The sequence below is a fragment of the Pseudophryne corroboree genome, chromosome 4 (assembly GCF_028390025.1).
Source record: "Pseudophryne corroboree isolate aPseCor3 chromosome 4, aPseCor3.hap2, whole genome shotgun sequence".
Classification (NCBI taxonomy): Eukaryota; Metazoa; Chordata; class Amphibia; order Anura; family Myobatrachidae; genus Pseudophryne; species Pseudophryne corroboree.
In genome coordinates, this window is record NC_086447.1 from 946,442,720 (window position 1) to 946,469,798 (window position 27,079).

The 27,079-nt window shown below is 48.2% G+C and overlaps 1 protein-coding gene across 1 annotated transcript in view; it reads left to right on the forward strand.

Annotated features, from left to right (window-relative positions):
- Window positions 1–27,079, forward strand: part of MARK1 (microtubule affinity regulating kinase 1) — a 721,120-nt gene that overhangs the window by 485,862 nt on the left and 208,179 nt on the right. The window contains exon 7 of the mRNA XM_063919434.1: window positions 4,052–4,288. Coding sequence (XP_063775504.1) covers window positions 4,052–4,288 — 237 coding nt within the window. The remainder of the gene's footprint in view (window positions 1–4,051; window positions 4,289–27,079) is intronic.

A 27,079-nucleotide genomic window follows, 5' to 3' on the forward strand; every position in this document is an offset into this window, starting at 1 on the left:
TTAATCTATCTATTACATTAAGGGTGTACTAATCTATCTATTACATGTATAGGTGTATTAATCTATCTATTACATTAAGGGTGTACTAATCTATCTATTACATGTATAGGTGTATTAATCTATCTATTACATTAAGGGTGTACTAATCTATTTTACATTAAGGGTGTACTAATCTATTTTACATTAAGGGTATACTAATCTATCTTACATTAAGGGTGTACTAATCTATCTATTACATTAAAGGTGTACTAATCTATCTTACATTAAGGGTGATCTTACATTAAGTGTGTACTAATCTATTTATTACATTAAGGGTGTACAAATCTATCTTACATTAAGGGTGTACTAATCTATTTTACATGTATAGGTTTATTAATCTATCTATTACATTAAGGGTGTACTAATCTATCTTACATTAAGGGTGTACTAATCTATTTTACATTAAGGGTATACTAATCTATCTTACATTAAGGGTGTACTAATCTATTACATTAAGGGTGTACTAATCTATCTATTACATGTATAGGTTTATTAATCTATCTATTACATTAAGGGTGTACTAATCTATCTTACATTAAGGGTGTACTAATCTATTTTACATTAAGGGTATACTAATCTATCTTACATTAAGGGTGTACTAATCTATTACATTAAGGGTGTACTAATCTATCTATTACATTAAAGGTGTAATAATCTATTACATTAAAGGTGTACTAATCTATTTTACATTAAGGGTGATCTTACATTAAGGGTGTACTAATCTATTTATTACATTAAGGGTGTACTAATCTATTTTACATTAAGGGTGTACTAATCTATTTTACATTAAGGGTGCACTAATCTATCTATTACAATAAGGGTGTACTAATCTATCTATTACATTAAGGGTGTACTAATCTATCTATTACATTAAAGGTGTACTAATCTATCTTACATTAAGGGTGATCTTACATTAAGTGTGTACTAATCTATTTATTACATTAAGGGTGTACAAATCTATCTTACATTAAGGGTGTACTAATCTATTTTACATTAAGGGTGTACTAATCTATCTATTACATTAAAGGTGTACTAATCTATTTTTCATTAAGGGTGATTTTACATTAAGGGTGTACTAATCTATCTATTACATTAGGGTGTACTAATCTATCTATTACATTAAGGGTGCACCAATCTATCTATTACAATTGATAGCTGCGATTATGGGTGGTTTGCCGTGACTAGAGTGCCGACACCCGCTGCCACTGGGAATGCATTGGTGCGTACGCAGTGGAGAGCAGGTTTGAATAGTCGCTGCTACTGGGAATGCATTGGTGCGTACGCAGTGGAGAGTAGGTTTGAATAGTCGCTGCTACTGGGAATGCATTGGTGCGTACACAGTGGAGAGCAGGTTTGAATAGTCGCTGCTACTGGGAATGCATTGGTGCGTACGCACTGGGGAGCAGGTGTGAATAGTCGCTGCTACTGGGAATGCATTGGTGTGTACGCACTGGGGAGCAGGTGTGAATAGTCGCTGCTACTGGGAATGCATTGGTGCATACGCACTGGGGAGCAGGTGTGAATAGTCGCTGCTACCTGGAATGCATTGGTGCGTACGCAGTGGAGAGCAGGTTTGAATAGTCGCTGCTACTGGGAATGCATTGGTGCGTACGCACTGGGGAGCAGGCGTGAATAGTCGCTGCTACTGGGAATGCATTGGTGCGTACGCACTGGGGAGCAGGTGTGAGTAGTCGCTGCTACTGGGAATGCATTGGTGCGTACTCACTGGTGAGCAGGTGTGAGTAGTCGCTGCTACTGGGAATGCATTGGTGCATACGCAATGGGGAGCAGGTGTGAATAGTCGCTGCTACTGGGAATGCATTGGTGCGTACGCACTGGGGAGCAGGTGTGAATAGTCGCTGCTACTGGGAATGCATTGGTGCGTACGCAGTGGAGAGCAGGTGTGAATAGTCGCTGCTACTGGGAATGCATTGGTGCGTACGCACTGGGGAGCAGGTGTGAATAGTCGCTGCTACTGGGAATGCATTGGTGCGTACGCACTGGGGAGCAGGTGTGAATAGTCGCTGCTACTGAGAATGCATTGGTGCGTACGCACTGGGGAGCAGGTGTGAATAGTCGCTGCTACTGGGAATGCATTGGTGCGTACGCACTGGGGAGCAGGTGTGAATAGTCGCTGCTACTGGGAATGCATTGGTGCGTACGCACTGGGGAGCAGGTGTGAATAGTCGCTGCTACTGGGAATGCATTGGTGCGTACGCACTGGGGAGCAGGTGTGAATAGTCGCTGCTACTGGGAATGCATTGGTGCGTACGCACTGGGGAGCAGGTGTGAATAGTCGCTGCTACTGGGAATGCATTGGTGCGTACGCACTGGGGAGCAGGTGTGAAGTCGCTGCTACTGGGAATGCATTGGTGCGTACGCACTGGGGAGCAGGTGTGAATAGTCGCTGCTACTGGGAATGCATTGGTGCGTACGCACTGGGGAGCAGGTGTGAATAGTCGCTGCTACTGGGAATGCATTGGTGCGTACGCACTGGGGAGCATGTGTGAATAGTCGCTGCTACTGGGAATGCATTGGTGCGTACGCACTGGGGAGCAGGTGTGAATAGTCGCTGCTACTGGGAATGCATTGGTGCGTACGCACTGGGGAGCAGGTGTGAATAGTCGCTGCTACTGGGAATGCATTGGTGTGTACGCACTGAGGAGCAGGTGTGAATAGTCGCTGCTACTGGGAATGCATTGGTGTGTACGCACTGAGGAGCAGGTGTGAATAGTCGCTGCTACTGGGAATGCATTGGTGCGTACGCACTGGGGAGCATGTGTGAATAGTCGCTGCTACTGGGAATGCATTGGTGCGTACGCACTGGGGAGCAGGTGTGAATAGTCGCTGCTACTGGGAATGCATTGGTGCGTACGCACTGAGGAGCAGGTGTGAATAGTCGCTGCTACTGGGAATGCATTGGTGCGTACGCACTGAGGAGCAGGTGTGAATAGTCGCTGCTACTGGGGATGCATTGGTGCGTACGCACTGAGGAGCAGGTGTGAATAGTCGCTGCTACTGGGAATGCATTGGTGCGTACGCACTGGGGAGCAGGTGTGAATAGTCGCTGCTACTGGGAATGCATTGGTGCGTACGCACTGGGGAGCAGGTGTGAATAGTCGCTGCTACTGGGAATGCATTGGTGCGTACGCACTGAGGAGCAGGTGTGAATAGTCGCTGCTACTGGGGATGCATTGGTGCGTACGCACTGGGGGGCAGATGTGAATAGTCGCTGCTACTGGGAATGCATTGGTGCGTACGCACTGGGGAGCAGGTGTGAATAGTCGCTGCTACTGGGAATGCATTGGTGCGTACGCACTGGGGAGCAGGTGTGAATAGTCGCTGCTACTGGGAATGCATTGGTGCGTACGCACTGGGGAGCAGGTGTGAATAGTCGCTGCTACTGGGAATGCATTGGTGCGTACGCACTGAGGAGCAGGTGTGAATAGTCGCTGCTACTGGGAATGCATTGGTGCGTACGCACTGGGGGGCAGGTGTGAATAGTCGCTGCTACTGGGAATGCATTGGTGCGTACGCACTGGGGAGCAGGTGTGAATAGTCGCTGCTACTGGGAATGCATTGGTGCGTACGCACTGGGGGGCAGATGTGAATAGTCGCTGCTACTGGGAATGCATTGGTGCGTACGCACTGGGGAGCAGGTGTGAATAGTCGCTGCTACTGGGAATGCATTGGTGCGTACGCACTGGGGAGCAGGTGTGAATAGTCGCTGCTACTGGGAATGCATTGGTGCGTACGCACTGGGGAGCAGGTGTGAATAGTCGCTGCCGCGATGCGTGTGCATTTGCTAATTCCTTGCAGCTATCTGCTGGCCCTTTCCATGCATGTCTGTTTTAGGTATACAGAGGGTATACAGAGGGTATTAATGCTGACCTGCTCCCAGGTATCTGTCATTGGCTCAGCAGAGCTGACGTTCTCTATGTGACCTCTGGTGAACTGCAGCTCAGACCTAAAAAGAACAATAACTTACTGATGTCATCTCTTATCCAAACAGGCGGAAAACCTTCTTCTCGATGCCGACATGAATATTAAAATAGCAGATTTTGGATTCAGCAATGAATTTACCATTGGCAACAAGCTGGATACGTTTTGTGGTAGCCCACCATATGCCGCCCCGGAGCTCTTCCAGGGGAAGAAGTATGATGGTCCGGAGGTGGACGTGTGGAGTCTCGGAGTCATCCTCTATACTTTAGTGAGCGGGTCATTACCCTTCGATGGACAGAATTTAAAGGTATGGATTGTTTTCATACAGAAGCTGATGGTAATGGTGCCAATTTCCAGGCTGTAATAGTGCAGATCAGACGGGTACGACGGGTACAGTGACTATGTACATCAGCCGATGCTTCCTTTCATACTGATACTAATATACTTCATGCCGGATACATTATATCCATTCTTATTGTGGTTTCTGTCCTCTATGAGCGTTTTCTCTGGCTGGGTCCACAGGATTATCCACAGGATAACATTGGGATATGGTTGAGCGACAGCGGAAATGGCACCAACACGGTCACGAGCTTTCTGGCCTCCCAGGATGCATTGGGGCCTCCACCATATAGTCCCGCACACTGACTAAGTCAGATCAGTTTTTGCTTGGTGCGGCAGGAAGCCGCATGGTCACAGGGCTGTTGTTGTTAAAGCAGCCTGAAGCTTTTATTATTTTATTTTTATAGACTTACTTTTTTTGAGCGACTTTTCTTAACAGCGTCTTAAACGCATACTGGAAAAAGTCGCTCCAACAACTCCCCACCGGGTCGCAACAACGCTTACCTTCGGGTATCAGTGCTGTCTCGACGGGCGTCTGTGTCGGATGTTCTAGCAGGTCCAGCAGATGTTACCAGGCTGTGGCCGGAGCATGGGGAGACGGTGAGTCTATGGACTTCCTCTTACTAGAGGGGTCAGGACACAGCTACACTGATTTGGGGGAGACTACAAACAGCGTGTTGATGCGCCGAACATCTCGAGTGTGACAGCGCTACGCTCCGGGGATCATAGGTGCCAGGACTAGGGAGAGGCCGCGATCCTGGGAGTTTAAGTCAACGGGGGGTTTCAGACGCTCTCCTGGCCGTCCCTCCTCCGAGTTCATGGCCAGTTCCCGCGTGTCTCCCGTCCATGAACTGAATGACCTCACTTCCGGCTCAGACGCTACCACGAGGGTACTCGGTCGCAGCTTAGACGCTGTGGTTGTGTACACTAGAGATCCGAGTCGCAGGCCTTAGCGTCTGCTTACACATGGAAGTCGCTGAGCGTCCGTGTCCGTCAGTGAGCGACTGTGTCCGTTATCAGTTACCAAGAGCGGCAGTGTACACCAGTAGCGTCTGAATCCACTCAGCGTCTTTCGAGCGTATTTGCTTGGATATGGAAGTGTGGTGAGTCTCCCTGTATCCCGCTCCCTGGAGGCAGGGTATACAGTACTAAAAATTCCTTCTACTTCTTAGTGTGCACTGTTAATTTTTAGTACCTATTGCATATGAGACCTGTATATTACTGTGTTTTCTGCATGTTATGTTGAAAAAAGAACCAGTTTAAAACAGAAGTACAATTTTCCTACTTATGTATAAGTTATTATGGAGGTTGTATTCTCATATGACAATGTCTAATGCTTTAACATGTGACTGACTGCTAGTATGTGTGCTGACTTTTCTGTGTAATGTCAGTCCTGTTCTGATCCTCAAATCAGGTGCACTGTGGTCAGATTGATCTCACCTCTATATACTGACATATAGGGTGTTCTTCAGTCACAAATTGTGTAGTCAATATCAGAAAAAATGTCTGTGAGCGGCAAAAGTGATGAGGAGAATTTGTCAAGCACTCCTACAGCCCTAACATGCTTATCTTGTAAGTCAGGGGTAATTGATATGATTCAATTGGTCACTTATGAGGGTTTGTGTGCAAACTGTTTCGCTTTTCAGCAAAGTAAAAAACAGGAGTTGGTTCAACCACCAACAGAGCCACCATGGAATATGTTCGCAAAGACTCTGTCTTCAATTGCGGACAGGTTAACTCCGGTAGCACCACCTCAAGGGTTAGGTTACACTATGAACCCATACATGCAGCTCCCTTCCTACGGCTTGATTCCAGTAGCCTCTACAAGCAATTAAGGGACAAGTAAGACTAAAGGCCCGTACACACTGGTCGATATATCGGCCGTTCTTCTGAACGGCCGATATATCGCGGGACCGTCGGCCAGTGTGTACGGCCGATACGTCTGTGAACTCCGTCGTTCACAGACGTATCGCGTCGGCCGCGCAGCACAGCCGACGGCCAATATATCTACCGATATATTGGCGCGTCGCTGTGTGTGTACGGGGCGGTCGGCCGACCGCCCGTACACATGCTGCGGCGGCCGGCGGTGATTGACAGGTGAACTGACCAGTTCGTGACGTCAGTCCCCCGACGGATCGAGCAGTGTGTATGCTGAACACACTGCTCGATCCGTCCATAGATATATCTGCAGATCAATTGATCTGCAGATATATCTGTTAGTGTGTACCCACCTTAAGACCGATGCATCTGTGTGGCAGACTACACAAGATGACGCAACAGATGATGATACAGTATATTCAAATACTCCGTTTGATGATCAATCGCAGAGCTTTAGTTCAGAGGATGTAGCTGAACTTATTAATGCTGTGAAGGCTGTTCTCTCGTTGGAAGAGCCAGCCAAGACAGTGTTAAAATCTAAAGCACCTGTGTTTAAACAAACAAAATCAGTGAAAGCTGAATTCCCAGCCTCAGATGAGATGACGGAAATGATGGATGAGTCTTGGGCAGCGCCCAGTAAAAAGTATAAGATTCCTAAGAGATGGGATTCTTATTATCCATTTCCAGCTGCTGATTGTTCGAAAAGAGAAGTTCCTCCAAAAGTTCTGCGACTTGTGCATAAATCTGCTTTACCACTGTCATCTACCTCACTATATGATGTCACAGACAGAAGGGTAGACAGCTTTTTGAAAAATGTATTTTCTCTAGTAGGAGCAGTGGTAATACCTGCTATGGCTTCGGCCTGGGTAGCATAGGCAATGGGCGAATGGATAGAGGAACTAGAGAATGACATCTCTTCTCCTACTACGGAGCAGGAGTATCATTTAAGCCGTTTAAGACAATCTGCCCAATACTTGGAGGAAGCAGCAATTGATATGGGTACAGTTGCTTCTAAAGCTTCAGCCTTGACAGTAGTCGCTCGCAGAGCAGTCTGGCTACGGACCTGGAAGGCAGATGCGGAATCCAAGAAAGAATCGGAAGCATTGCCATTCATTGGTAATATATTGTTTGGGAAACCATTATCTGATATCCCAGAATCAGAGGCTGAATCAAAGAAGGTCAGATTTCCTGCTACCTATAACCCTAAGTTTAAGGGTTCAAAGTTTTGCTCATTTCGTTGGCAAAGCGAAAGCTAAAGAGGAGTCTAAGCAACCCCAGTTCAAAACCAGGGGTAGGAAGCAGTGGGCTAGCAAAAGCCAGCTTCCAAGCCTGAACAGAAACCATCAGCCTGAAGAGCTGGGCCTCCGTCTGGAGGATTCCAGGGTTGGGGGCCGACTCCTTCATTTTGCACACATATGGCAACAGTCAACAACAGATGCTTGGGTGCAGAAGGTAGTATCTCAGGGGTGGGGTATGGGTTCCCATTGAGGAGGCAGCCTCCTCAAAGATTTTTTTGCACCAGCCCATCTCGTATAGAGTCGAAGGCCAATGCCCTGCAAGAAGCAGTCAGGTGTGATTGTCCCAGTACCTCCATCACAAAGGGGACAGGGGTTTTACTCCAATCCTGTTTCTGATCCACAATCCAAATGGGTCATATCGACCAATTCTCAATTGAAAAATGTTAAACAAATACATTTGGATCCCGAAGTTCCACATGGAGACGTTACGTTCCATAATGTTGGCTATGGAACCGGGAGATTACATGGTATCTCTGGATGTGCGGGATGCTTACCTACATGTGCCTATAGCACTGTCTCATCAGTGTTACCTCAGGTTTGCCATCCTCCAGGAACATTTTCAGTTCCAAGCTTTGTCCTTCGGGCTAGCTACAGCACCCAGGGTATTTACCAAGATCATGGTGGTTATGGCAGCTTGTCTGCGCAAACAGGGGATAAGAATATTCCCATACCTCGACGACCTGTTAATCTTAGCACATTCGCAAGATTTGCTTCTGAGCCATCTTCAACAGACAATAGTTTGTTTACAGAGACACGGGTGGCTCATAAATTGGGAAAAGTCGTCTCTGAATCTGTCACAGCGGATGGTTCATTTGAGGGCCATATTGGATTCATACCTACAGAAAGTTCTCTTACCAGAGAAAAAGATAGTCAAGGTGCAGGTCATGGCTCAGGAAGCGTTGCAAGCCCAGACAATGTCAGTCCATGCAGCAATGCGACTGTTGGGTCTGATGGTATCAACCTTCGACATGGTGGAATATGCGCAATTCCACTCCAGACCGTTGCAGCACCTTATTCTGACCAAATGGAACGGAAATCATCAGACGATAAAAAAGCAGATGATAAAGTTTCCAGTAAATGTAAAAAGGCCTCTAGCATGGTGGCTACAGACAGACCATTTAAACAAGGGGAGACCCTTTTGGATAAAAGAATGGCAAGTCCTGACAACAGATGCCAGCCTGCAAGGCTGGGGTGCGGTACTCGGAAGCCTGTGGTTCCAGGGAAAATGGACCGCAAGGGAAAGTTGCCTGCCGATAAATCTGTTGGAAATAAGGGCCATTTACTTGGCTCTAGTTCAGGCAAAGGACAGTCTGCAAGGAAGACCAGTCCAGATCCGCTCAGACAATGCGACGGCAGTAGCATACCTCAATCATCAAGGAGGAACTCACAGCAGGAGACTGATGGAGAAGGTAACTCCCATTCTAAGATGGGCAGAACTCCATCTCCCAGCATTGTCAGCAGTGTTTTTCCCAGGTGTACTGAACTGGGAAGTGGATTTTCTCAGTCGACACACCATTCAGGAAACCGAATGGGCATTACACCCAGAAGTGTTTCAGACACTAGTGAACAGATGGGGTCTACCAGAGATAGATCTCATGGCGTCTCGTCTAAACAACAAAGTTCCATGGTACGGATCGAGAACAAGGGACCCAGGAGCGGTCCTTGTAGACGCACTGTAAGTAGAATGGAAATTTCATCTGGCGTATCTGTTCCCTACAATATCTCTGTTACCCAGAGTAGTGAGAAAAATAAAGCAAGCAAAGGGAGCGATAATTCTGATAGCTCCAGCTTGGCCAAGAAGGCATTGGTACACAGATCTGCTAAGAATGTCCGTGGAAGCACCGATACTGCTCCCTCAACGTCCAGATCTGCTAATGCAGGGTCCTTGTTGCCACAGTCATCTGGATCGCCTGTCTTTGACGGCGTGGCTGTTGAAACCTCTATCTAAGAAGCGAGAGGATTTTCGAAACAAGTAATCCTAACTATGCTTAGAGCAAGAAAGCCTTCTTCGGCCCGTGTGTATCATAGAATATGGCAAGCTTATATTCATTGGTGTACTGGAAAAAATTTGAATCCAAGATCTTTTAAAGTATCCAGGATTTTGGATTTCCTTCAAACAGGATTAGATAAAGGTTTGAAGGTAGCTTCATTGAGAGTTCAAGTATCAGCATTAACTGTATGGTTTCAGCGAAAGATTGCTGATTTACAGGATGTACGTACTTTCTTTCAGGGAGTTGTACATATTCAACCTCCATTTGTTCCTCCTGCAGCTCCCTGGGATTTGAATTTAGTTCTTAAATTTCTCCAGGGTCCTCCGTTTGAACCGCTTAAGAGCGCAGATCTTAAATGGTAAACGGCTAAAGTACTTTTTCTACTGGCAATGGCGTCAGCCAGAAGAGTGTCAGATTTAGGAGCATTATCATATAAGTCTCCTTTCCTAAGTTTTTTTCCAGACAGAGCAGTTCTCAGAACGAGATCTAGTTATCTTCCAAAGGTGGTGTCAAAGTTTCACCTGAATGAAGAGATTGTAGTCCCAGCTTTTCAGGTATCGGGACTATCTGCGGGAGAAGCGTCGCTGGACGTGGTCCGGGCTTTAAGAATATTCATAGATCGTACTAGTGCCATCAGGAAAACAGATTCTCTCTTCATCCTCTATGGATTCCATAGAAGAGGATGGCCTGCTAGTAAACAGACACTAGCGAGATGGCTCCGAATGGTAATATCAGAAGCTTATGCTCATGCAGATCTCCCTATCCCGGCTAATGTCTCTGCACACTCTACACGTAAGGTAGGTCCTTCATGGGCAGCACAACAGGGTGCATCAGCAGAACAGATATGTAAGGCAGCCACATGGTCTTCCATAAACACATTCATCAGACATTATGCCTTGGATACTTTTGCCTCTCATGACGCAGACTTCGGGCGAAAGGTCCTCCTGTGTAATCAGGAGCTTCCCCACCACTAAAATTGGCTTTGGGAATCCCAATGTTATCCTGTGGATAATCCTGTGGACCCAGCCAGAGAAATAGACGTTATGGTAAGAACTTACCGTTGATAACGTGATTTCTCTTATGTCCACAGGTATCCACAGGGGTCCCACCCGGACGCATCTGATTTGAGGATCTAGACAATCACTAAACCTCTTCCCTCTTGTATGGAAGGGTGTGCATGTGTGTTCTTATCGCCTGAATAGGTCTCTACCTGATGCTCCTGCCAAAATCGCTGTGGAAAGAACTGATCTGACTGAGTCAGTGGGCGGGACTATATGGTGAGGCCCCGATGCATCCTGGGAGGCCAGAAAGCTTGTGACCGTGTTGGTGCCATTTCAGCTGTTGCTCAACCATATCCCAATGGTATCCTGTGGATACCTGTGGACATTAGAGAAATCACGTTATCAACGGTAAGTTCTTACTATAACGTCTATATACCTGTCATAGGATCAGTGGCGTATCTGTAACGGGCCCGCACCTTGTGTCATAGGAAAGTGGCGTACCTGTAACGGGCCCACACCACGTGTCATAGGATCAGTGGCGTACCTGTAACGGGCCCGCACCGCGTGTCATAGGATTAGTGGCGTATCTATAACGGGCACACACCGCGTGTCATAGGATCAGTGGCGTATCTATAACGGGCCCACACCGCATGTCATAGGATCAGTGGCGTATCTATAACGGGCCCACACCGCATGTCATAGGATCAGTGGCGTATCTATAACTGGCCCACACCGCGTGTCATAGGATCAGTGGCGTATCTATAACTGGCCCACACTGCGTGTCATAGGATCAGTGGCGTATCTATAACGGGCCCGCACCGCGTGTCATAGGATCAGTGGCGTATCTATAACGGGCCCGCACCGCGTGTCATAGGATCAGTGGCGTATCTATAACGGGCCCGCAATGCGTGTCATAGGATCAGTGGCGTATCTATAACTGGCCCACACCGAGTGTCATAGGATCAGTGGCGTATCTATAACGGGCCCACACCGCGTGTCATAGGATCAGTGGCGTATCTATAACTGGCCCGCACCACGTGTCATAGGATCAGTGGCGTATCTATAACGGGCCCGCACCGCGTGTCATAGGATCAGTGGCGTATCTATAACTGGCCCACACCGCGTGTCATAGGATCAGTGGCGTATCTATAACGGGCCCACACCGCGTGTCATAGGATCAGTGGCGTATCTATAACTGGCCCACACTGCGTGTCATAGGATCAGTGGCGTATCTATAACGGGCCCACACTGCGTGTCATAGGATCAGTGGCGTATCTATAACGGGCCCACACCGCGTGTCATAGGATCAGTGGCGTATCTATAACTGGCCCACACTGCGTGTCATAGGATCAGTGGCGTATCTATAACGGGCCCGCACCGCGTGTCATAGGATCAGTGGCGTATCTATAACTGGCCCGCACCGCGTGTCATAGGATCAGTGGCGTATCTATAACTGGCCCACACTGCGTGTCATAGGATCAGTGGCGTATCTATAACGGGCCCGCACCGCGTGTCATAGGATCAGTGGCGTATCTATAACTTGCCCACACCGCGTGTCATAGGATCAGTGGCGTATCTATAACGGGCCCGCAACGCATGTCATAGGATCAGTGGCGTATCTATAATGGGCCCACACCGTGTGTCATAGGATCAGTGGCGTATCTATAACGGGCCCACACTGCGTGTCATAGGATCAGTGGCGTATCTATAATGGGCCCACACCTGGGCCGGCTAGTGTGCTCTCAGTCGTATTAAATCTGCTGCCGGCTAGTGTGCTCTCAGTCGAATTAAATCTGATGCCGGCTAGTGTGCTCTCAGTCGGATTAAATCTGCTGTCGGCTAGTGTGCTTTCAGTCGGATTAAATCTGATGTCGGCTAGTGTGCTCTCAGTCGGATTAAATCTGCTGCCGGCTACTGTGCTTTCAGTCGGATTACATCTGATGCCGGCTAGTGTGCTTTCAGTCGGATTAAATCTGATGTCGGCTAGTGTGCTCTCAGTCGGATTAAATCTGATGTCGGCTAGTGTGCTTTCAGTCGGATTACATCTGATGCCGGCTAGTGTGCTTTCAGTCGGATTAAATCTGATGTCGGCTAGTGTGCTCTCAGTCGGATTAAATCTGCTGTCGGCTAGTGTGCTTTCAGTCGGATTACATCTGATGCCGGCTAGTGTGCTTTCAGTTGGATTAAATCTGATGTCGGCTAGTGTGCTCTCAGTCGGATTAAATCTGCTGTCGGCTAGTGTGCTTTCAGTCGGATTACATCTGATGCCGGCTAGTGTGCTTTCAGTCGGATTAAATCTGATGTCGGCTAGTGTGCTCTCAGTCGGATTAAATCTGCTGTCGGCTAGTGTGCTTTCAGTCGGATTACATCTGATGCCGGCTAGTGTGCTCTCAGTCGGATTAAATCTGATGTCGGCTAGTGTGCTCTCAGTCGGATTAAATCTGATGCCGGCTAGTGTGCTCTCAGTCGGATTAAATCTGATGCCGGCTAGTGTGCTCTCACTCGGATTAAATCTGATGCCGGCTAGTGTGCTTTCAGTCGGATTAAATCTGCTGCCGGCTACTGTGCTCTCAGTCGTATTAAATCTGCTGCCAGCTAGTGTGCTCTCAGTCGGATTAAATCTGATGTCGGCTAGTGTGCTCTCAGTCGGATTAAATCTGATGCCGGCTAGTGTGCTCTCAGTCGGATTATATCTGATGCCGGCTATTGTGCTCTCAGTCGGATTCAATCTGATGCCGGCTAGTGTGCTTTCAGTCGGATTCAATCTGATGCCGGCTAGTGTGCTCTCAGTCGAATTAAATCTGCTGCCGGCTAGTTTGCTCTCAGTCGGATTAAATCTGATGCCGGCTAGTGTGCTCTCAGTCGGATTGAATCTGATGCCGGCTACTGTGCTCTCAGTCGGATTAAATCTAATGCCGGCTAGTGTGCTCTCAGTCGGATTGAATCTGATGCCGGCTACTGTGCTCTCAGTCGGATTAAATCTAATGCCGGCTACTGTGCTCTCAGTCGGATTAAATCTAATGCCGGCTAGTGTGCTCTCAGTCGGATTAAATCTGATGCCGCCTAGTGTGCTTTCAGTTGGATTAAACATGCTGCCGGCTAGTGTGCTTTCAGTCTGATTAAATCTGCTGCTGGCTGCTGTGCTTTCAGTCGGATTAAATCTGCTGCCGGCTACTGTGCTTTCAGTCGGATTAAATCTGCTGCCGGCTAGTGTGCTCTCAGTCGGACTAAATCTGATGCCGGCTACTGTGCTTTCAGTCGAATTAAATCTGATGCCGGCTAGTGTGCTCCATCGGATTGAATATGTTGTGTGCTTTCTGTCGGATTAAATCTGATGCCGGCTAGTGTGCTCTCAGTCGGATTAAATCTGATGCCGGCTAGTGTGCGCTCAATCGGATTAAATCTGATGCCGGCTAGTGTGCTTTCAGTCGGATTCAATCTGATGCCGGCTAGTGTGCTTTCAGTCGGATTAAATCTGCTGCCAGCTACTGTGCTCTTAGTCGGATTAATTCTGATGCCGGCTAGTGTGCTCTCACTCGGATTAAATCTGATGCCGGCTAGTGTGCTTTCAGTCGGATTAAATCTGCTGCTGGCTACTGTGCTCTCAGTCGGATTAAATCTGATGCCGGCTAGTGTGCTTTCAGTCGGATTAAATCTGATGCCAGCTAGTGTGCTCTCAGTCAGATTAAATCTGATGCCGGCTAGTGTGCTCTCAGTCGGATTAAATCTGATACCGGCTAGTGTGCTTTCAGTCGGATTAAATCTGCTGCCAACTAGTGTGCTCTCAGTCGGATTAAATCTGCTGCGGGCTAGTGTACTCTCATTCGGATTAAATCTGATGCCGGCTAGTGTGCTCTCAGTCGGATTAAATCTGCTGCCGGCTAGTGTGCTTTCAGTCGGATTAAATCTGCTGCCAGCTAGTGTGCTCTCAGTCGGATTAAATCTGCTGCCGGCTAGTTTGCTCTCATTCGGATTAAATCTAATGCCGGCTAGTGTACTCTCAGTCGGATTGAATCTGATACCGGCTAGTGTGCTTTCAGTCGGATTAAATCTGCTGCCAGCTAGTGTGCTCTCAGTCGAATTAAATCTGCTGCCGGCTAGTGTACTCTCATTCGGATTAAATCTGATGCCGGCTAGTGTGCTCTCAGTCGGATTAAATCTGATGCCGGCTAGTGTGCTTTCAGTCGGATTAAATCTGCTGCCAGCTAGTGTGCTCTCAGTCGGATTAAATCTGCTGCCGGCTAGTTTGCTCTCATTCGGATTAAATCTGATGCCGGCTAGTGTACTCTCAGTCGGATTGAATCTGATGCCGGCTACTGTACTCTCATTCGGATTAAATCTGATGCCGGCTACTGTACTCTCAGTCGGATTGAATCTGATGACGGCTACTGTGCTCTCAGTCGGATTAAATCTGATGCCGGCTAGTGTGCTCTCAGTCGGATTAAATCTGATGCCGGCTAGTGTGCTCTCACTCGGATTAAATCTGATGCCGGCTAGTGTGCTTTCAGTCGGATTAAATCTGCTGCCGGCTACTGTGCTCTCAGTCGGATTAAATCTGATGCCGGCTAGTGTGCTTTCAGTCGGATTAAATCTGATGCCGGCTAGTGTACTTTCAGTCGGATTAAATCTGATGCCGGCTAGTGTACTCTCAGTCGGATTAAATCTGATGCCAGCTACTGTACTCTCAGTCGGATTGAATCTGATGCCGGCTAGTGTGCTCTCAGTCGGATTAAATCTGATGCCGGCTAGTGTGCTTTCAGTCGGATTAAATCTGATGCCAGCTAGTGTGCTCTCAGTCGGAATAAATCTGCTGCCGGCTAGTGTGCTTTCAGTCGGAATAAATCTGCTGCCGGCTAGTGTGCTTTCAGTCGGAATGAATCTGCTGCCGGCTAGTGTGCTTTCAGTCGGAATAAATCTGCTGCCGGCTAGTGTGCTTTCAGTCGGAATAAATCTGATGCCGGCTAGTGTACTTTCAGTCGGATTAAATCTGATGCCGGCTAGTGTACTCTCAGTCGGATTAAATCTGATGCCAGCTACTGTACTCTCAGTCGGATTGAATCTGATGCCGGCTAGTGTGCTCTCAGTCGGATTGAATCTGATGCCGGCTAGTGTGCTTTCAGTCGGATTAAATCTGATGCCAGCTAGTGTGCTCTCAGTCGGATTAAATCTGCTGCCAGCTAGTGTGCTCACAGTCGGATTAAATCTGCTGCCGGCTAGTGTACTCTCAGTCGGATTAAATCTGATGCCGGCTAGTGTACTCTCATTCGGATCAAGTCTGATGCCGGCTAGTGTACTCTCAGTCGGATTGAATCTGATGCCGGCTACTGTGCTCTCATTCGGATTAAATCTGATGCCGGCTAGTGTACTCTCAGTCGGATTGAATCTGATGCCGGCTACTGTGCTCTCATTCGGATTAAATCTGATGCCGGCTAGTGTGCTCTCAGTCGGATTGAATCTGTAGTCGGCTAGTGTGTTGTCAGTCGGATTGAATCTGCTGCCGGCTAGTGTGTTCTCAGTCGGATTAAATCTGCTGCCGGCTAGTGTGCTCTCAGTCGGAATAAATCTGCTGCCGGCTAGTGTGCTTTCAGTCGGAATAAATCTGCTGCCGGCTAGTGTGCTTTCAGTCGGAATAAATCTGATGCCGGCTAGTGTGCTCTCAGTCGGACTAAATCTGCTGCCGGCTACTGTGCTTTCAGTCGGATTAAATCTGCTGCCGGCTAGTGTGCTTTCAGTCGGATTAAATCTGCTGCCGGCTAGTGTACTCTCAGTCGGATTGAATCTGATGCCGGCTACTGTGCTCTCATTCGGATTAAATCTGATGCCGGCTAGTGGACTCTCATTCGGATTAAATCTGCTACCGGCTAGAGTGTTCTCAGTCAGATTAAATCTGATGCCGGCTAGTGTGCTCTCAGTCGGATTAAATCTGCTGCCGGCTAGTGTACTCTCAGTCGGATTGAATCTGATGCCGGCTACTGTGCTCTCATTCGGATTAAATCTGATGCCGGCTAGTGGACTCTCATTCGGATTAAATCTGATGCCGGCTAGTGTACTCTCATTCGGCTTAAATCTGATGCCGGCTACTGTGCTCTCAGTCGGATTGCATCTGTTGCCGGCTAGTGTGCTTTCAGTCGGATTGAATCTGTTGACGGCTAGTGTGCTTTCAGTCGGATTGAATCTGTTGTCGGCTAGTGTGTTCTCAGTCGGATTAAATCTGCTGCCGGCTAGTGTGCTCTCAGTCGGAATAAATCTGCTGCCGGCTAGTGTGCTTTCAGTCGGAATAAATCTGCTGCCGGCTAGTGTGCTTTCAGTCGGAATAAATCTGCTGCCGGCTAGTGTGCTTTCAGTCGGAATAAATCTGCTGCCGGCTAGTGTGCTTTCAGTCGGAATAAATCTGCTGCCGGCTAGTGTGCTTTCAGTCGGAATAAATCTGCTGCCGGCTAGTGTGCTTTCAGTCGGAATAAATCTGCTGCCGGCTAGTGTGCTTTCAGTCGGAATAAATCTGCTGCCGGCTAGTGTGCTTTCAGTCGGAATAAATCTGCTGCCGGCTAGTGTGCTTTCAGTCGGAATAAATCTGCTGCCGGCAAGTGTGCTTTCAGTCGGAATAAATCTGATGCCGGCTAGTGTGCTCTCAGTCGGACTAAATCTGATGCCGGCTACTGTGCTTTCAGTCGGATTAAATCTGATGCCAGCTAGTGTGCTCTCAGTCAGATTAAATCTGATGCCGGCTAGTGTGCTCTCAGTCGGATTAAATCTGATACCGGCTAGTGTGCTTTCAGTCGGATTAAATCTGCTGCCAGCTAGTGTGCTCTCAGTCGGATTAAATCTGCTGCGGGCTAGTGTACTCTCATTCGGATTAAATCTGATGCCGGCTAGTGTGCTCTCAGTCGGATTAAATCTGCTGCCGGCTAGTGTGCTTTCAGTCGGATTAAATCTGCTGCCAGCTAGTGTGCTCTCAGTCGGATTAAATCTGCTGCCGGCTAGTTTGCTCTCATTCGGATTAAATCTAATGCCGGCTAGTGTACTCTCAGTCGGATTGAATCTGATACCGGCTAGTGTGCTTTCAGTCGGATTAAATCTGCTGCCAGCTAGTGTGCTCTCAGTCGAATTAAATCTGCTGCCGGCTAGTGTACTCTCATTCGGATTAAATCTGATGCCGGCTAGTGTGCTCTCAGTCGGATTAAATCTGATGCCGGCTAGTGTGCTTTCAGTCGGATTAAATCTGCTGCCAGCTAGTGTGCTCTCAGTCGGATTAAATCTGCTGCCGGCTAGTTTGCTCTCATTCGGATTAAATCTGATGCCGGCTAGTGTACTCTCAGTCGGATTGAATCTGATGCCGGCTACTGTACTCTCATTCGGATTAAATCTGATGCCGGCTACTGTACTCTCAGTCGGATTGAATCTGATGACGGCTACTGTGCTCTCAGTCGGATTAAATCTGATGCCGGCTAGTGTGCTCTCAGTCGGATTAAATCTGATGCCGGCTAGTGTGCTCTCACTCGGATTAAATCTGATGCCGGCTAGTGTGCTTTCAGTCGGATTAAATCTGCTGCCGGCTACTGTGCTCTCAGTCGGATTAAATCTGATGCCGGCTAGTGTGCTTTCAGTCGGATTAAATCTGATGTCAGCTAGTATGCTCTCAGTCGGATTAAATCTGATGCCGGCTAGTGTGCTCTCAGTCGGATTAAATCTGATGCCGGCTAGTTTGCTCTCAGTCGGATTAAATCTGCTGCCGGCTAGTGTACTCTCAGTCGGATTGAATCTGATGCCGGCTACTGTGCTCTCAGTCGGATTAAATCTGTTGCCGGCTAGTGTGCTTTCAGTCGGATTGAATCTGTTGCCGGCTAGTGTGCTTTCAGTCGGATTGAATCTGTTGCCGGCTAGTGTGCTTTCAGTCGGATTGAATCTGTTGCCGGCTAGTGTGCTTTCAGTCAGATTGAATCTGTTGTCGGCTAGTGTGTTCTCAGTCGGATTAAATCTGCTGCCGGCTAGAGTGCTCTCAGTCGGAATAAATATGCTGCCGGCTAGTGTGCTTTCAGTCGGAATAAATCTGTTGTCGGCTAGTGTGCTCTCAATCGGAATAAATATGCTGCCGGCTAGTGTGCTTTCAGTCGGATTGAATCTGTTGTCGGCTAGTGTGTTCTCAGTCGGATTAAATCTGCTGCCGGCTAGTGTGCTTTCAGTCGGATTAAATCTGCTGCCGGCTACTGTGCTCTCAGTCGTATTAAATCTGCTGCCAGCTAGTGTGCTCTCAGTCGGATTAAATCTGATGTCGGCTAGTGTGCTCTCAGTCGGATTAAATCTGATGCCGGCTAGTGTGCTCTCAGTCGGATTATATCTGATGCCGGCTATTGTGCTCTCAGTCGGATTCAATCTGATGCCGGCTAGTGTGCTTTCAGTCGGATTCAATCTGATGCCGGCTAGTGTGCTCTCAGTCGAATTAAATCTGCTGCCGGCTAGTTTGCTCTCAGTCGGATTAAATCTGATGCCGGCTAGTGTGCTCTCAGTCGGATTGAATCTGATGCCGGCTACTGTGCTCTCAGTCGGATTAAATCTAATGCCGGCTAGTGTGCTCTCAGTCGGATTGAATCTGATGCCGGCTACTGTGCTCTCAGTCGGATTAAATCTAATGCCGGCTACTGTGCTCTCAGTCGGATTAAATCTAATGCCGGCTAGTGTGCTCTCAGTCGGATTAAATCTGATGCCGCCTAGTGTGCTTTCAGTTGGATTAAACATGCTGCCGGCTAGTGTGCTTTCAGTCTGATTAAATCTGCTGCTGGCTGCTGTGCTTTCAGTCGGATTAAATCTGCTGCCGGCTACTGTGCTTTCAGTCGGATTAAATCTGCTGCCGGCTAGTGTGCTCTCAGTCGGACTAAATCTGATGCCGGCTACTGTGCTTTCAGTCGAATTAAATCTGATGCCGGCTAGTGTGCTCCATCGGATTGAATATGTTGTGTGCTTTCTGTCGGATTAAATCTGATGCCGGCTAGTGTGCTCTCAGTCGGATTAAATCTGATGCCGGCTAGTGTGCGCTCAATCGGATTAAATCTGATGCCGGCTAGTGTGCTTTCAGTCGGATTCAATCTGATGCCGGCTAGTGTGCTTTCAGTCGGATTAAATCTGCTGCCAGCTACTGTGCTCTTAGTCGGATTAATTCTGATGCCGGCTAGTGTGCTCTCACTCGGATTAAATCTGATGCCGGCTAGTGTGCTTTCAGTCGGATTAAATCTGCTGCTGGCTACTGTGCTCTCAGTCGGATTAAATCTGATGCCGGCTAGTGTGCTTTCAGTCGGATTAAATCTGATGCCAGCTAGTGTGCTCTCAGTCAGATTAAATCTGATGCCGGCTAGTGTGCTCTCAGTCGGATTAAATCTGATACCGGCTAGTGTGCTTTCAGTCGGATTAAATCTGCTGCCAACTAGTGTGCTCTCAGTCGGATTAAATCTGCTGCGGGCTAGTGTACTCTCATTCGGATTAAATCTGATGCCGGCTAGTGTGCTCTCAGTCGGATTAAATCTGCTGCCGGCTAGTGTGCTTTCAGTCGGATTAAATCTGCTGCCAGCTAGTGTGCTCTCAGTCGGATTAAATCTGCTGCCGGCTAGTTTGCTCTCATTCGGATTAAATCTAATGCCGGCTAGTGTACTCTCAGTCGGATTGAATCTGATACCGGCTAGTGTGCTTTCAGTCGGATTAAATCTGCTGCCAGCTAGTGTGCTCTCAGTCGAATTAAATCTGCTGCCGGCTAGTGTACTCTCATTCGGATTAAATCTGATGCCGGCTAGTGTGCTCTCAGTCGGATTAAATCTGATGCCGGCTAGTGTGCTTTCAGTCGGATTAAATCTGCTGCCAGCTAGTGTGCTCTCAGTCGGATTAAATCTGCTGCCGGCTAGTTTGCTCTCATTCGGATTAAATCTGATGCCGGCTAGTGTACTCTCAGTCGGATTGAATCTGATGCCGGCTACTGTACTCTCATTCGGATTAAATCTGATGCCGGCTACTGTACTCTCAGTCGGATTGAATCTGATGACGGCTACTGTGCTCTCAGTCGGATTAAATCTGATGCCGGCTAGTGTGCTCTCAGTCGGATTAAATCTGATGCCGGCTAGTGTGCTCTCACTCGGATTAAATCTGATGCCGGCTAGTGTGCTTTCAGTCGGATTAAATCTGCTGCCGGCTACTGTGCTCTCAGTCGGATTAAATCTGATGCCGGCTAGTGTGCTTTCAGTCGGATTAAATCTGATGCCGGCTAGTGTACTTTCAGTCGGATTAAATCTGATGCCGGCTAGTGTACTCTCAGTCGGATTAAATCTGATGCCAGCTACTGTACTCTCAGTCGGATTGAATCTGATGCCGGCTAGTGTGCTCTCAGTCGGATTAAATCTGATGCCGGCTAGTGTGCTTTCAGTCGGATTAAATCTGATGCCAGCTAGTGTGCTCTCAGTCGGAATAAATCTGCTGCCGGCTAGTGTGCTTTCAGTCGGAATAAATCTGCTGCCGGCTAGTGTGCTTTCAGTCGGAATGAATCTGCTGCCGGCTAGTGTGCTTTCAGTCGGAATAAATCTGCTGCCGGCTAGTGTGCTTTCAGTCGGAATAAATCTGATGCCGGCTAGTGTACTTTCAGTCGGATTAAATCTGATGCCGGCTAGTGTACTCTCAGTCGGATTAAATCTGATGCCAGCTACTGTACTCTCAGTCGGATTGAATCTGATGCCGGCTAGTGTGCTCTCAGTCGGATTGAATCTGATGCCGGCTAGTGTGCTTTCAGTCGGATTAAATCTGATGCCAGCTAGTGTGCTCTCAGTCGGATTAAATCTGCTGCCAGCTAGTGTGCTCACAGTCGGATTAAATCTGCTGCCGGCTAGTGTACTCTCAGTCGGATTAAATCTGATGCCGGCTAGTGTACTCTCATTCGGATCAAGTCTGATGCCGGCTAGTGTACTCTCAGTCGGATTGAATCTGATGCCGGCTACTGTGCTCTCATTCGGATTAAATCTGATGCCGGCTAGTGTACTCTCAGTCGGATTGAATCTGATGCCGGCTACTGTGCTCTCATTCGGATTAAATCTGATGCCGGCTAGTGTGCTCTCAGTCGGATTGAATCTGTAGTCGGCTAGTGTGTTGTCAGTCGGATTGAATCTGCTGCCGGCTAGTGTGTTCTCAGTCGGATTAAATCTGCTGCCGGCTAGTGTGCTCTCAGTCGGAATAAATCTGCTGCCGGCTAGTGTGCTTTCAGTCGGAATAAATCTGCTGCCGGCTAGTGTGCTTTCAGTCGGAATAAATCTGATGCCGGCTAGTGTGCTCTCAGTCGGACTAAATCTGCTGCCGGCTACTGTGCTTTCAGTCGGATTAAATCTGCTGCCGGCTAGTGTGCTTTCAGTCGGATTAAATCTGCTGCCGGCTAGTGTACTCTCAGTCGGATTGAATCTGATGCCGGCTACTGTGCTCTCATTCGGATTAAATCTGATGCCGGCTAGTGGACTCTCATTCGGATTAAATCTGCTACCGGCTAGAGTGTTCTCAGTCAGATTAAATCTGATGCCGGCTAGTGTGCTCTCAGTCGGATTAAATCTGCTGCCGGCTAGTGTACTCTCAGTCGGATTGAATCTGATGCCGGCTACTGTGCTCTCATTCGGATTAAATCTGATGCCGGCTAGTGGACTCTCATTCGGATTAAATCTGATGCCGGCTAGTGTACTCTCATTCGGCTTAAATCTGATGCCGGCTACTGTGCTCTCAGTCGGATTGCATCTGTTGCCGGCTAGTGTGCTTTCAGTCGGATTGAATCTGTTGACGGCTAGTGTGCTTTCAGTCGGATTGAATCTGTTGTCGGCTAGTGTGTTCTCAGTCGGATTAAATCTGCTGCCGGCTAGTGTGCTCTCAGTCGGAATAAATCTGCTGCCGGCTAGTGTGCTTTCAGTCGGAATAAATCTGCTGCCGGCTAGTGTGCTTTCAGTCGGAATAAATCTGCTGCCGGCTAGTGTGCTTTCAGTCGGAATAAATCTGCTGCCGGCTAGTGTGCTTTCAGTCGGAATAAATCTGCTGCCGGCTAGTGTGCTTTCAGTCGGAATAAATCTGCTGCCGGCTAGTGTGCTTTCAGTCGGAATAAATCTGCTGCCGGCTAGTGTGCTTTCAGTCGGAATAAATCTGCTGCCGGCTAGTGTGCTTTCAGTCGGAATAAATCTGCTGCCGGCTAGTGTGCTTTCAGTCGGAATAAATCTGCTGCCGGCAAGTGTGCTTTCAGTCGGAATAAATCTGATGCCGGCTAGTGTGCTCTCAGTCGGACTAAATCTGATGCCGGCTACTGTGCTTTCAGTCGGATTAAATCTGATGCCAGCTAGTGTGCTCTCAGTCAGATTAAATCTGATGCCGGCTAGTGTGCTCTCAGTCGGATTAAATCTGATACCGGCTAGTGTGCTTTCAGTCGGATTAAATCTGCTGCCAGCTAGTGTGCTCTCAGTCGGATTAAATCTGCTGCGGGCTAGTGTACTCTCATTCGGATTAAATCTGATGCCGGCTAGTGTGCTCTCAGTCGGATTAAATCTGCTGCCGGCTAGTGTGCTTTCAGTCGGATTAAATCTGCTGCCAGCTAGTGTGCTCTCAGTCGGATTAAATCTGCTTCCGGCTAGTTTGCTCTCATTCGGATTAAATCTAATGCCGGCTAGTGTACTCTCAGTCGGATTGAATCTGATACCGGCTAGTGTGCTTTCAGTCGGATTAAATCTGCTGCCAGCTAGTGTGCTCTCAGTCGAATTAAATCTGCTGCCGGCTAGTGTACTCTCATTCGGATTAAATCTGATGCCGGCTAGTGTGCTCTCAGTCGGATTAAATCTGATGCCGGCTAGTGTGCTTTCAGTCGGATTAAATCTGCTGCCAGCTAGTGTGCTCTCAGTCGGATTAAATCTGCTGCCGGCTAGTTTGCTCTCATTCGGATTAAATCTGATGCCGGCTAGTGTACTCTCAGTCGGATTGAATCTGATGCCGGCTACTGTACTCTCATTCGGATTAAATCTGATGCCGGCTACTGTACTCTCAGTCGGATTGAATCTGATGACGGCTACTGTGCTCTCAGTCGGATTAAATCTGATGCCGGCTAGTGTGCTCTCAGTCGGATTAAATCTGATGCCGGCTAGTGTGCTCTCACTCGGATTAAATCTGATGCCGGCTAGTGTGCTTTCAGTCGGATTAAATCTGCTGCCGGCTACTGTGCTCTCAGTCGGATTAAATCTGATGCCGGCTAGTGTGCTTTCAGTCGGATTAAATCTGATGTCAGCTAGTATGCTCTCAGTCGGATTAAATCTGATGCCGGCTAGTGTGCTCTCAGTCGGATTAAATCTGATGCCGGCTAGTTTGCTCTCAGTCGGATTAAATCTGCTGCCGGCTAGTGTACTCTCAGTCGGATTGAATCTGATGCCGGCTACTGTGCTCTCAGTCGGATTAAATCTGTTGCCGGCTAGTGTGCTTTCAGTCGGATTGAATCTGTTGCCGGCTAGTGTGCTTTCAGTCGGATTGAATCTGTTGCCGGCTAGTGTGCTTTCAGTCGGATTGAATCTGTTGCCGGCTAGTGTGCTTTCAGTCAGATTGAATCTGTTGTCGGCTAGTGTGTTCTCAGTCGGATTAAATCTGCTGCCGGCTAGAGTGCTCTCAGTCGGAATAAATATGCTGCCGGCTAGTGTGCTTTCAGTCGGAATAAATCTGTTGTCGGCTAGTGTGCTCTCAATCGGAATAAATATGCTGCCGGCTAGTGTGCTTTCAGTCGGATTGAATCTGTTGTCGGCTAGTGTGTTCTCAGTCGGATTAAATCTGCTGCCGGCTAGTGTGCTTTCAGTCGGAATAAATCTGCTGCCGGCTAGTGTGCTTTCAGTCGGAATAAATCTGATGCCGGCTAGTGTACTCTCAGTCGGATTAAATCTGATGCCGGCTAGTGTACTCTCAGTCGGATTGAATCTGATGCCGGCTACTGTGCTCTCATTCGGATTAAATCTGATGCCGGCTAGTGTACTCTCAGTCGGATTGAATCTGATGCCGGCTAGTTTACTCTCAGTCGGATTGAATCTGATGCCGGCTAGTGTGCTCCATCAGATTGAATCTGTTGCCGGCTAGTGTGCTCTCAGTCGGATTGAATCTGATGCCGGCTAGTTTACTCTCAGTCGGATTGAATCTGATGCCGGCTAGTGTGCTCCATCAGATTGAATCTGTTGCCGGCTAGTGTGCTCTCAGTCGGATTATATCTGCTGCCAGCTAGTTTGCTCTCATTCGGATTAAATCTGATGCCGGCTAGTGTGCTCTCATTCGGATTGAATCTGATGCCGGCTACTGTGCTCTCATTCGGATTGAATCTGATGCCGGCTACTGTGCTCTCATTCGGATTAAATCTGATGCCGGCTAGTGTACTCTCAGTCGGATTGAATCTGATGCCGGCTACTGTGCTCTCAATCGGATTAAATCTGATGCCGGCTAGTGTGCTCCATCGGATTGAATCTGTTGCCGGCTCGTGTGCTCTCAGTCGGATTAAATCTGATGCCGGCTAGTGTACTCTCAGTCGGAATAAATCTGCTGCCGGCTAGTGTGCTTTCAGTCGGAATAAATCTGCTGCCGGCTAGTGTGCTTTCAGTCGGAATAAATCTGCTGCCGGCTAGTGTGCTTTCAGTCGGAATAAATCTGCTGCCGGCTAGTGTGCTTTCAGTCGGAATAAATCTGATGCCGGCTAGTGTACTTTCAGTCGGATTAAATCTGATGCCGGCTAGTGTACTCTCAGTCGGATTAAATCTGATGCCAGCTACTGTACTCTCAGTCGGATTGAATCTGATGCCGGCTAGTGTGCTCTCAGTCGGATTAAATCTGATGCCGGCTAGTGTGCTTTCAGTCGGATTAAATCTGATGCCAGCTAGTGTGCTCTCAGTCGGAATAAATCTGCTGCCGGCTAGTGTGCTTTCAGTCGGAATAAATCTGCTGCCGGCTAGTGTGCTTTCAGTCGGAATGAATCTGCTGCCGGCTAGTGTGCTTTCAGTCGGAATAAATCTGCTGCCGGCTAGTGTGCTTTCAGTCGGAATAAATCTGATGCCGGCTAGTGTACTTTCAGTCGGATTAAATCTGATGCCGGCTAGTGTACTCTCAGTCGGATTAAATCTGATGCCAGCTACTGTACTCTCAGTCGGATTGAATCTGATGCCGGCTAGTGTGCTCTCAGTCGGATTGAATCTGATGCCGGCTAGTGTGCTTTCAGTCGGATTAAATCTGATGCCAGCTAGTGTGCTCTCAGTCGGATTAAATCTGCTGCCAGCTAGTGTGCTCACAGTCGGATTAAATCTGCTGCCGGCTAGTGTACTCTCAGTCGGATTAAATCTGATGCCGGCTAGTGTACTCTCATTCGGATCAAATCTGATGCCGGCTAGTGTACTCTCAGTCGGATTGAATCTGATGCCGGCTACTGTGCTCTCATTCGGATTAAATCTGATGCCGGCTAGTGTACTCTCAGTCGGATTGAATCTGATGCCGGCTACTGTGCTCTCATTCGGATTAAATCTGATGCCGGCTAGTGTGCTCTCAGTCGGATTGAATCTGTTGTCGGCTAGTGTGCTTTCAGTCGGATTGAATCTGTAGTCGGCTAGTGTGTTGTCAGTCGGATTGAATCTGCTGCCGGCTAGTGTGTTCTCAGTCGGATTAAATCTGCTGCCGGCTAGTGTGCTCTCAGTCGGAATAAATCTGCTGCCGGCTAGTGTGCTTTCAGTCGGAATAAATCTGCTGCCGGCTAGTGTGCTTTCAGTCGGAATAAATCTGATGCCGGCTAGTGTGCTCTCAGTCGGACTAAATCTGCTGCCGGCTACTGTGCTTTCAGTCGGATTAAATCTGCTGCCGGCTAGTGTGCTTTCAGTCGGATTAAATCTGCTGCCGGCTAGTGTACTCTCAGTCGGATTGAATCTGATGCCGGCTACTGTGCTCTCATTCGGATTAAATCTGATGCCGGCTAGTGGACTCTCATTCGGATTAAATCTGATACCGGCTAGAGTGTTCTCAGTCGGATTAAATCTGATGCCGGCTAGTGTGCTCTCAGTCGGATTAAATCTGCTGCCTGCTAGTGTACTCTCAGTCGGATTGAATCTGATGCCGGCTACTGTGCTCTCATTCGGATTAAATCTGATGCCGGCTAGTGGACTCTCATTCGGATTAAATCTGATACCGGCTAGAGTGTTCTCAGTCGGATTAAATCTGATGCCGGCTAGTGGACTCTCATTCGGATTAAATCTGATGCCGGCTAGTGTACTCTCATTCGGCTTAAATCTGATGCCGGCTACTGTGCTCTCAGTCGGATTGCATCTGTTGCCGGCTAGTGTGCTTTCAGTCGGATTGAATCTGTTGACGGCTAGTGTGCTTTCAGTCGGATTGAATCTGTTGTCGGCTAGTGTGTTCTCAGTCGGATTAAATCTGCTGCCGGCTAGTGTGCTCTCAGTCGGAATAAATCTGCTGCCGGCTAGTGTGCTTTCAGTCGGAATAAATCTGCTGCCGGCTAGTGTGCTTTCAGTCGGAATAAATCTGCTGCCGGCTAGTGTGCTTTCAGTCGGAATAAATCTGCTGCCGGCTAGTGTGCTTTCAGTCG